This window comes from Dendropsophus ebraccatus, chromosome 5 (assembly GCF_027789765.1).
Source record: "Dendropsophus ebraccatus isolate aDenEbr1 chromosome 5, aDenEbr1.pat, whole genome shotgun sequence".
NCBI lineage: Eukaryota > Metazoa > Chordata > Amphibia > Anura > Hylidae > Dendropsophus > Dendropsophus ebraccatus.
This window is the reverse complement of record NC_091458.1, coordinates 51,113,485-51,124,894: the sequence shown is the minus strand read 5'-3', so window position 1 is coordinate 51,124,894 and position 11,410 is coordinate 51,113,485. Positions and strand designations below refer to the sequence as shown.

The 11,410-nt window shown below is 45.5% G+C and overlaps 1 protein-coding gene across 1 annotated transcript; it reads left to right on the top strand.

Annotated features, from left to right (window-relative positions):
* The first annotated feature begins 798 nt into the window (after nucleotides 1-798).
* Nucleotides 799-11,072, top strand: LOC138794149 (sialidase-like). Its single transcript, XM_069972917.1, has 3 exons — nucleotides 799-876; nucleotides 9,348-10,391; nucleotides 10,506-11,072. Exons 1-3 carry the CDS (start codon nucleotides 799-801, stop codon nucleotides 11,070-11,072), a joined length of 1,689 nt encoding a protein of 562 aa, XP_069829018.1.
* The last annotated feature ends 338 nt before the right edge of the window (nucleotides 11,073-11,410 follow it).

The following is an 11,410-nucleotide window of genomic DNA, read 5'->3' as shown; positions in this document are numbered from 1 at the left end:
TTTTAGGCCAGCCCATTCCAATGGCCATAGAGGCAATGGGGCCTAGACGGCTATGACATAACAGAGGGCGGGTCTGTTGTGCCAATGTGGGTGGGACTAAGTGGCACTTTGGACTAGAAGCCCCGCCCAGGTGGCACAATCCACAGATGATAAAAGATCACTTTTAACTGGAACAAGCACCATTATGTATGATATAAAATAAGGTATGAAAACTGCTAAATTTACCCTTTACACCTGGGTAGAGAAGTCAGAATGCAAAAATGGGGGGGCTAGTATCATTTTAATCAGATAGGTGGTGCAGTGGTAATCATGGCCATATCAAAAGAAAGTCACTTTTTTAACATATTATATTGACTTATTTAGTTTTCAATTAGTCCTATATACGTTACAATGTACCGCATGATTTTTGGGGGAATTGTCACATTGGTCAAAAACTGCACTGGCTATGGGCAGCAGGATTAGAAGGCAAAACCACTATGTATGAAGAAGGATGAAATTAACCTTTGACTCTTTCAATGACATGTTATATAGGTGTGCATTTGAATAAAATATAATTTGTACAAGGACACTACATATATGAATGGTACAGTACAGAGCTTTTACTTATATCCAAGCCAGGTTCTGCATTCCAGGAAATGAATGGATTTCCATTTTGTTTGTGCTCGGCAATAAACAGTCATCTTCCGATTCAGATCCAAGGTCAATTATTTTCCTTTCAATGTTCACATAGATTACAAGAGTATACATGTATTTTAGTCAATACAGCACAAAAGGTGTAAATGCATCTCACACAATAGCATGGATGGCAAAGAGAAGAATGACCTGGAATTAGTCTCCGAGACTACGCTAGCTTTCATTTCCCTGCAGAACACCGAGGTATAGGGGAAATGTTTCACAATGATTTTTTCTTTATGTTTGATTTTCTTGGGATCAATATAACTATTAAAACAACAATAGCAGCTAGTAGCTAAAACTCTCAAATCATTTTCATTGTCAGGAAATGGGTGGCTAGAAGTGTCAATGTGTACTGTCAGTGTCAAGACTGCAGCACCTACAGCCCACCAGTGGAATTGATCCTGGGGGCTTCCGATGAAGACCCAATGAGAAATGGCATGCATTGTGTATTTAACTGTATCTGTGATCTCGACTCCAAATTACAACTCTCAGGATACCCAAAACATATGAAGCTCCCCATGAATGCTGGGAGTTTTACTTTCTGAGAGGACAGCCTTTTACTAAATGTCAATAACATAAATAGGTGAACTGATAAGTGTGTAGAGGCTCCTAGTGGCTGCAATCTGTGAATCACAACCATCAGCCCCAAAGGTCCATTAATAAATCTCTTTAGAGCACCAGAGGTTATCAGAGGATTGTCTGTTCATTGTTTGTACCATAAACATCACATACCATAATACCACTACTAAATAAAATCCACTATGCAAAGACCAATATTCCCACCCATACACTCACCAATGGTACACAGGCTCTTCACACCATGTAAGTGATTACAGTGCAGTAACTTCCAGTGACTCACAGGTGACATCTTCTCTCATCAGAGTTGTTCACATTTCCTTTACTAAACAATGAATTCCAGCACTCCATCAGAATTCCAATCCACAATGTCTTTATTTGTTAAAAAAAAAACACTCCATAGTCCACATCTGTGTGGATGTGGACTATGGAGTGCCCTTTTAACAAATAAAAACAAATTTTTCTGGAGTGCTGAACATTCATCTTTTATTGCACCTAGTATGGGCTGCCTTGCCATGCAGTGGTCTCATGCACATGTGGAAAACCCACAGGAGAAGCAATGAGCGGCTATGTCCTCTTTAGCATTTCCTTTCCTAGACCCCTTTAGTAGTTAGGTCCACTATGTGCTGCCTAATAGGCCTCCCACTAGGTAGTATCTGCCATGTAGAGATTCGTCCTATAAGACCATTGCTTCTCAATTCCAGTCCTCATGGCCCACCAACAGGTCATGTTTTGAAGATCTCCCATACAAAGAACACCTGTGATAATACCTGAGCATAATTATATCACCTGTGAAATACTAAGGAAATCCGCAAAACATGACCTGTTGGCGGCCATGAGGACTGGAATTGAGAAGCACTGCTATAGGCAGTATTGCCCATCTATTCATTCTTTTGTAGTTAATTCCCCACCCGCACCCACTGGCCGCCTTTTTTGACTTGTTATATAAGAAATTAATTCTGCACATGTGGGTTTCTTCCCATATTAGGTTTCTTGTATTATTTTAATAAAAAGATTTCTAAAAATACTATAATATTTCTCTAGTGCCATTCACATATGAATGGAATTACACAGTCACAAGGCTGTCTGTAATTTTTCAGGATAAAACTTTGCAGAACTTAATTGGAAGCAGATAACTTTTTTTTAAGAAGCTTATGGGTTTAAACTGACAGAAAACAAATGATTTCCTTCCAAAATAATACGCTTTACTTTTTATCTTCACAAGTAAATTAGCCAAATCTTTATTAAAAGCTCCACTTTTCAGATGAAGACTTCAATAACTGCACATCGCTGTCAAAGCTGCTTGATATTTACTGCATTGACCACATCTGTCCCAGCTAAATGACCTAGTTCTGCGTTTATAGCGGTAGTCGGAGACATTTATGGAACACGGGAGGTCACTTTTATGTTTTACGCTGCAATGTAGAGAAAATCGTTGGGACCAAATAAAACAAGACTTTTTTTTTTCCTTTGCTACAATTTTTATAACTGTCTAAACTTAATCATAGTCAATTGTCCATAGCCGGGCTATCAATAACTTGGACATTTAAGCTGCTATTGTTGATCCAGGACATTCATTGGAAAGTTGCTACTTCATAATTTTTTAGAGAAATAAAAATGACAAAAATGTTAACTACTTCCTAGAAGTGATACTAGTTGTATGTGAAGTCAGGTTCTGTTCCTGCAGGTATTTCTACAAGTGGAAAAAGAGACATGGCCGTACATCCACAATGCTAAACACTGACCACTGCTTCTCAGTACAACTAACATAATTAAGGCCCTATTCCACTGAACTTTTTCGAACGATTATTGTTCATAATTCAAACGACCGCTCGTTAACGATATTCGTTCTGTGGAATAGCTGTAAACGAGCGAACGACAACAGCGAAATCGCCGTTGAGTCGTTCACTATTTTTTTTCAACATGTCGAAAAAAAATCATTGGTCTTTCAACAATAATTCGCTAATCTTTTCGTTGAATAAAAAATCTTTCAGTCGTTCTTGAAATGTCTACCTACATTTCTCCACGTTTTAAATGACCATGTAACGACCGCAAAAAAATCATTACACTACAGATATTGTTCACGTTCCCACACGTATTATGTGTTATCGTTCGCTTAAAAAAATCGTTAAGTGCTCGTTAACGAGCGGTCGTTGGGGCGAGTCTATGAACGATAGCTCTGGGCCACCCCACAGACACTACGTTGCAGCAACAATGGCCACCGCATTGTACCACACCAAGATGAGAGCATAAGGTGAGCTTATCTACCTATTCACACTAGTGTGATGCTGTGTGCAGGGCCGTATTTGCCACTAGGCACCCGTGGTCCGGTGCCTAGGGCGGCGCCCTTCGGGGGGCGGCACCCGCAGGAAACAAAAAAATTTTTTTATAAAAAAAAAAAAAAAAAATCTCCCCTGCTGCCGTAGGCACCGGACCACGGGTGCCTAGTCCGCCGCCCGGGGGGGGGGGGGGGGGGGGAGAGGGGATGTTGCTGTGCAGCTTCCAGTGAGCTTCCGGTGGGCACACACTGCCTCTATCACAGGCCGGAAGCTCACAGCTGCAGCCCCGCAGTCCTTCTCTCCCGCTCGGCAGCGACGCACGTGACGTCATCGCGCCGAACAGGAGAGAAGTTGTCTCCCCTAGCAACCCCCAGCACCCCCACAGCCTCTCCCCCAGCACCCCCCCGCCCTTCCTCCAGCACCCCCCAGCCTGTCCTTCTGCACCCCCTAGCTTCTCCTCCTGCACCCCCCAGCCTCTCCCTCTGCACCCCCATCTCCTCTCCCTGCCCCCCCAGCTTCTCCCCCTGCCCCCATCTGCTCCTCCGCCTGTTCCACTGCTGCTCCCCCTGCTACCCCAGCTTCTCCCTTGCCCCCCAGCTGCTCTCCCTTCCCCCCAGCTTCTTGCCCTGCCTATCACCCCATCTTCTCCTGCCCCCTTCTCCTCCGCCTGTCCCCACTTCTTCTCCCCCTGCCACCCCAGCTGCCCCATCTTCTCCCAGCCACCCTAGCTTCTCCCTCTGCCTCCCTAGACTCTCCCCCTGCCACCCCTAGCTGCTCCCCCTCACCGTCACCCCAGCTGCCCGCCTGCAGACGAGTTTTGGTCGGAGAAGTCTTCATGATGCTGCGCCAGATGGAGAAGAAAGCAAAAAAGTGAGCGACGCCAATCGGAGAAGACGTCACCTGTGAGTCATTAGTAACTGCACTGTAATCACTTCTATCGTGTGCAGAGCCTGTGTACCATTGGGTCAGTGTATTGTTTGCGGTAGTGTACTGACACAGCCCTGCAGTCACTACAGTACACTAGCGCAAACTTTTAAGCTAGGACCCAACTACAACAGCTGCAGGCACTACAACTCCCAGCATATGCTGAGGGCTGCAGACTGTCAGTACATGCTGGGAGTTGTAGTGCCTGCAGCTGTTGTAGTTGGATCCTAGGTGAATTATACACTGGATGCTTTGTGGGAGATCAGAATACATAGATCTGTGGGGGCTCAGTGCAGGGACGTGACCCCAGAACATTCACTAATAGGGGATAGAACAAAAAGTGCTGTTCTGGGGTCACTTCCCTGCACTGAGCCCCCACAGATCTATGTATTCTTATATGCCACAAAGCATCCAGTGTATAGGACCCAACTACAACTACTGCAGACACTACAACTCCCAGCATGTACTGACAGTCTGCAGCCCTCAGGATATGCTGGGAGTTGTAGTACAGTGTAGACAGATGTATTACTGGACCTTCAGGGCTGATGGTTGTCACCCACAGATTGCAGCCACCAGAAGACTCTGCACACAGTGATTTATTACAGGGTTGTCTTCTCAGAGACTAAAACTCCCAGCATACCCTGAGAGCTGTATAAGTGTAGGGGGTTCTGAGAGTTTTAGTTCGACTGAAAAAGGTATATGTCACAGATACAGATGAATCCAGGAAAGGACGGGGTCAGCGTGTCGTGTCTCACTGGTTCTATATTGATGGGCCCCAAGGATTATTTCCTCTGGTGGGCCCCAGGTACCCCAGTCCCAAACTGGACAGAAGCGGTCCACAAACTAAGACGTCCCCAGCCTCCTTCCTTCCTCCATCACGTCTGTTTGATGAGAATAGCGGGCATCAAGCAGAGCGGCAAAGGGTATATATCATGCATGTAACCAGCCAGTGCCGGGGGGGGGGCGCCTCGGCGTGCAAAGTGCCTAGGGCAGCATGAACTCTAAATACAGGCCTGGCTGTGTGGCAACCATTGTTGCTGCACCACAGTGTCTGTGGGGTAGAGATTCGCCTGCCATATCGCCCGCCTGCCCGATGGGCGGGTAGGGGGTATGCGGTAAGGTGGGCTTCACTTATCATGATTTATGCCTACTCGCAGGCATAAATCCTGATCCAAATCAAGATTTGGTATGCCGGATGGAGGTTCAGCTGCCCAGCCAGGTTCACTTAGAGGTGCGCACCTCTTAGTGAATTTGGCCCGGGGTGAAAGGGGGTGGGGCCTAATAAGAGTACGCCAGTTTTGATAAATCCACTGTATGTCACTGTAGCCATTCAGTGACAAGGATGCTATTGGATGTAATGTAATGACGTATGTGTAGGACACCACAGGCTGCTTCACTTTCCTATCCAATAAATAAAATGTATGCTGGCACAAAGCACCTGACACAGTGACACTCTTAGGTAAGTCTATGACTATGTATGCTCCAGCCACATATGTATAGCCCCTCTATTCCTTACCTATTGGGTGAAGAGGAGAACCCCTTTAAATGTTATTTTGATATAAACACAAAATAAGATTTAAAAGCAATGTGAAAATGGCTCATTTGTATGCCAGCCCGTTACTTAAATAAAATCTCATTTGTGTGCTGGATAATTAGGTTCACTAGGTGACAAACTGGGGCTAATGAATTCACCAGTAGAGTCCCAGTGTGCAAGGTTAATATGACATTCCAGAGCATCTTTCCGAATCCAGGCACATATGTATATCACGTGGTATATGCTGACTGTGTATCTGCCAGCTGCACACACTAATCCGTTATAGTCTACAATCTCAGTTTAATTGGGTAAGGCCTATTTTATTTCCACAATTTTCATCACAGACACTGCGTAAATCAATCATACTTGTTTGATGTCTCTTAGGATGTCATCATTTAGAATACACTGATCACTGATTTTATTTATGTGATATCTATTTTAGCAGATAAACATATGTTGACATGGAATGCCATTCAAAAGTAGCTTTCACTGTGTATGAGTTTATAGTAAAGCTGTAAAGCTGTATCCCATAGTTTACACAATACTGAATTTTATTATATTATAGACAGAAGGGGAGCTCATATAATTGTTTATAAGGGTTCCTGGACCAGGGTACCACATATCACTCAAAGTGGGAGATAAAGCAAATATATGCAATTAAGCTACCGTGTTTCCCTGAAAATAAGACAGTGCCTGGTATTAAGTAGAACTGGCTCAGTTGCCCCTAGCAACCAATCAGATTCCACTTTTCATTCCTCACAGAGTCTTTGAAAAATGAAAGGTGGAATCTGATTGGTTGCTAGGGGCAATTTGGACAATTCTACTTTACACCAGTCTGATAAATCTCCCCCTATGTCTTATTTTCGGGGAATGTTTTCTGCCCGCAGCTCTCCCCCTGCCCCCCTCCTCCCGGCTCTCCCCTCCGGCTCACTCACCAACCTAGGAGAGGATCAGGAGCGTACAGTGGGACATGCGGTGGAGCGGGTGGCATGCTGCAGGCCAGCGTTGCTGTTGAGGGTCCATGAGGTAATTAGGTGACTAGCATGGGGGAGGGGGGGGGGGCGCTTTCGGCTCTGCAGCAGGTCGTGGCTAACTTTCAGAGGATGCATTATTTTGAGGGGGTGTGCCTCATTTTCAGGGGTTGTGTTACTTCAGCCTAGTTGGTGGGATAGCGGGGGGTCTTATTTTAGGAGGATGTCGTATTTTAGTGAAAACACAGTATATACCATATTATTTACATCAGGGGCATTGCTAGGATCTTAAAGTATCAGAGCACAAGGCATCCTTCATCACAGAATATATAGTGATATAGGAAATATTACCACCATTCAGTAATGAAATTTACATCGTTACTGCTACTGAACAAAACGCATAATATATTAGCAATGATACCACTACATAATACCTAACTAATACTGCCACACCATGACCGCAGTCATTTACTACTATAGAGTATAAATGAGTGCAGTTACATCCACTGACTCACAGATGGCGTTCTCTGATTGGAGCTGTTCACTTTCCCTTTTCTTCTCTATCCAGCGCAGGCCACCATGATGACTTCTTCCAGCCAAAGATCATTGCATCAGAACTTGCTGGACAGACATCTTATGCTGTCAGTGGAGACTCTTGATTGAGTACTTCATTGGAATTTTTTTCGCTGTTCTCCTTGAGTTCAGTGATTACTGTGTTTTGTTGGCAGACATCTTATGCTACTCACTTTACTAGATACACCTTTACCTGTTCTCTACCTTTACTGCCCCAAATGACACGGTGTCTCGCACAGTAAAGTAAGTGGGTAGGAAGCTTGCCTACCAGGACAGGACCCCTAGTAGTTAGTTGCCCCCATTAGTTAGACTGGTCCCCCTACTAGGTAGTTTTCCACATGAACTATCTTAAACAATCTAAAGAATAATAATTATATATATAAAGTACTACAGACCGCTAGGGATGTAACATATTGACCCATAACAAGAACATACTGTATAATGTTTATAACCTATTTTTATCAGAGACCACCAGAGGTATTAGGTAGAGATGAGTAAAGCAGGCCTTGTTAATTTACATACAAAGCCAAACCATCAGCTTTTGAATCCCACTGTCTGACCATTCCGTAGAGAAGAGGCATACATCGCGAGGACGGCCTGGAAAACATGGATACAGCCTATGGCATTTGGCTGCATCCATCTTCTCAAGGCGGATCTCAGCTCAATGGCTTGGGTTTATACGAACCTAAAGGAAGCCCACTTTGCTTATCTCTAGTAATAGGTATAAGAAAAACATGGCCACTTTCTTACATAAACAACATGACTCTTGTCTCCAGTTCAGGTGCGGTTTGCAATTATGCTCCATTCACTTCAATGAAACTGAGTTCCAAAACCTGCACCCAACCTGGAAACAAGAGTGGTGCTGTCTCTGGAAGAAAGTGGCCATGTTCGTCTAATGCTGGATAACCCCTTTAACCAATCTAGACCACCATAAGAATGTCTGGAATACTGTCACTGACCACAAACTTACTACACATAAAAGTGTAAGGTTTTGTATAATCACTTTGCTGTGTCTGTTCTTGCCACCAGCAGCAAATATTTATGTCTCTAGTTTCATATAGTTTCTTATGTCAGTTTCGATATATATCTGAAATAAAATGAATGATGGGGTATGCTATTGGATTAGATGCCACTTTATAGATGTATTCTCCCCTAGAACCATTGGTTCTCTAGAGGAGAAGACATCTGTATAATATGTCAACCATCTAAGCGCTATACATCTGCACAGAGAGTACTTATGGTTCTTTAGTGTGGAGCTGTAGGGACTCTGGTGTCTTCCTGCAGGCACATGATTCAATATCCTCCTGCTTTACGCTTATTAAATGGCCTTCATGATGGGGCTAATAAGGTCAGTGCGATATTGTGGCTGGTGTAATAAATGGTGGCATATGTACAATAATTCTACTGATTTCCATTATTTCCATTAGATATGAATTCATCAAATGTGTAAATGCAGCTTAACATCCACTCTTCTCTATGATATTAAGTGAGTGGAATTGTGCAGCATTTGTTATTGTCCCTTCTATTGCTGAATATGAGAATATCTTCTTCTAATCTGATTTGGTCAATTTATGTGAGAGGTCAGTGAAAAAGGAAATGAAAGCGAGTGATTTAGCAGAAGCATTGTAATCCCAATGACTGCGCAGTACGCCTGGAAAAAGACGTAAAACACAACAATATGGGTGACAGGATAAATGATAAAACACATATGCCACAAAGACTATGCCGCACAGATTGTTTCCCTCAACTGTCTGCGTTCTCGAAATAAAGACTTCATTATATTAGCTCTTAAAAAGACTAATTAAACTCATATAGCACTGCAGTGCAGCAGAGACCAGTACTGATGGAATAGTGTGCGGTGCAGCAGAGACCAGCGCTGATGGAATAGTGTGCAGTGCAGCAGAGATCGGTACTGATGGAATAGTGTGCGGTGCAGCAGACACCAGCGCTGATGGAATAGTGTGCAGTGCCGAGGAGACCAGCGCTGATGGAATAGTGTGCAGTGCAGCAGAGACCAGCGCTGATGGAATAGTGTGCAGTGCCGAGGAGACCAGTGCTGATGGAATAGTGTGCAGTGCAGCAGAGACCAGCGCTGATGGAATAGTGTGCGGTGCAGCAGACACCAGCGCTGATGGAATAGTGTGCAGTGCCGAGGAGACCAGCGCTGATGGAATAGTGTGCAGTGCAGCAGAGACCAGCGCTGATGGAATAGTGTGCAGTGCAGCAGAGACCAGCGCTGATGGAATAGTGTGCAGTGCAGCAGAGACCAGCGCTGATGGAATAGTGTGCAGTGCCGAGGAGACCAGCGCTGATGGAATAGTGTGCAGTGCAGCAGAGACCAGCGCTGATGGAATAGTGTGCAGTGCCGAGGAGACCAGCGCTGATGGAATAGTGTGCAGTGCAGCAGAGACCAGTACTGATGGAATAGTGTGCAGTGCAGCAGAGACCAGCGCTGATGGAATAGTGTGCAGTGCAGCAGAGACCAGCGCTGATGGAATAGTGTGCAGTGCCGAGGAGACCAGTGCTGATGGAATAGTGTGCAGTGCAGCAGAGACCAGCGCTGATGGAATAGTGTGCAGTACAGCAGAGACCAGCGCTGATGGAATAGTGTGCGGTGCAGCAGAGACCAGCACCGATGGAATAGTGTGCAGTGCAGCAGAGACCAGCGCTGATGGAATAGTGTGCAGTGCAGCAGAGACCAGCGCCTATGGAATAGTGTGCAGTGCAGCAGAGACCAGCGCTGATGGAATAGTGTGCAGTGCAGAAGAGACCAGCGCTGATGGAATAGTGTGCAGTGCAGCAGAGACCAGCGCTGATGGAATAGTGTGCAGTGCAGCAGAGACCAGCGCTGATGGAATAGTGTGCGGTGCCACAAAGACTATGCCGCACAGATTGTTTCCCTCAACTGTCTGCGTTCTCGAAATAAAGACTTCATTATATTAGCTCTTAAAAAGACTAATTAAACTCATATAGCACTGCAGTGCAGCAGAGACCAGCACTGATGGAATAGTATGCAGTGCAGCAGAGACCAGCGCTGATGGAATAGTGTGCGGTGCAGCGGAGACCAGCGCTGATGGAATAGTGTGCGGTGCAGCAGAGACCAGCGCTGATGGAATAGTGTGCAGCAGAGACCAGCACCGATGGAATAGTGTGCAGTGCAGCAGCGCTGATGGAATAGTGTGCAGCGCTGATGGAATAGTGTGCAGTGCAGCAGAGACCAGTGCTGATGGAATAGTGTGCGGTGCAGCAGAGACCAGCACTGATGGAATAGTGTGCAGTGCAGCAGAGACCAGCACCGATGGAATAGTGTGCAGTGCAGCAGAGACCAGTACTGATGGAATAGTGTGCAGTGCAGCAGAGACCAGCACCGATGGAATAGTGTGCGGTGCAGCAGAGACCAGTACTGATGGAATAGTGTGCAGTGCAGCAGAGACCAGTGCTGATGGAATAGTGTGCGGTGCAGCAGAGACCAGCACCGATGGAATAGTGTGCAGTGCAGCAGAGACCAGCACCGATGGAATAGTGTGCAGTACATCATAGACCAGAACCAATGGAATAGTGTGCAGTACAGCAGAGACCAGCACCGATGGAATAGTGTGCAGTACATCAGAGACCAGCACCGATGGAATAGTGTGCAGTGCAGCAGAGACATGGGCCGATTGAATAGTGTGCAGTGCAGCAGAGACATGGGCCGATGGAATAGTGTGCAGTGCAGCAGAGACCAGTACTGATGGAATAGTGTGCAGTGCAGCAGAGACCAGTGCTGATGGAATAGTGTGCAGTGCAGCAGAGACCAGCGCTGATGGAATAGTGTGCGGTGCAGCAGAGACCAGTACTGATGGAATAGTGTGCAGTGCAGCAGAGACCAGTACTGATGG

Excerpts from the sequence above, each read along its gene's own strand:
- LOC138794149 (XM_069972917.1), top strand. The coding sequence starts at position 799 with ATGGATGGCAAAGAGAAGAATGACCTGGAATTAGTCTCCGAGACTACG. Across the intron at positions 877-9,347 it reads TTTCCCTGCAGAACACCGAG|CACTGCAGTGCAGCAGAGAC; the intron begins GTATAGGGGAAA and ends AAACTCATATAG. Across the intron at positions 10,392-10,505 it reads AGACCAGCGCTGATGGAATA|CACTGCAGTGCAGCAGAGAC; the intron begins GTGTGCGGTGCC and ends AAACTCATATAG.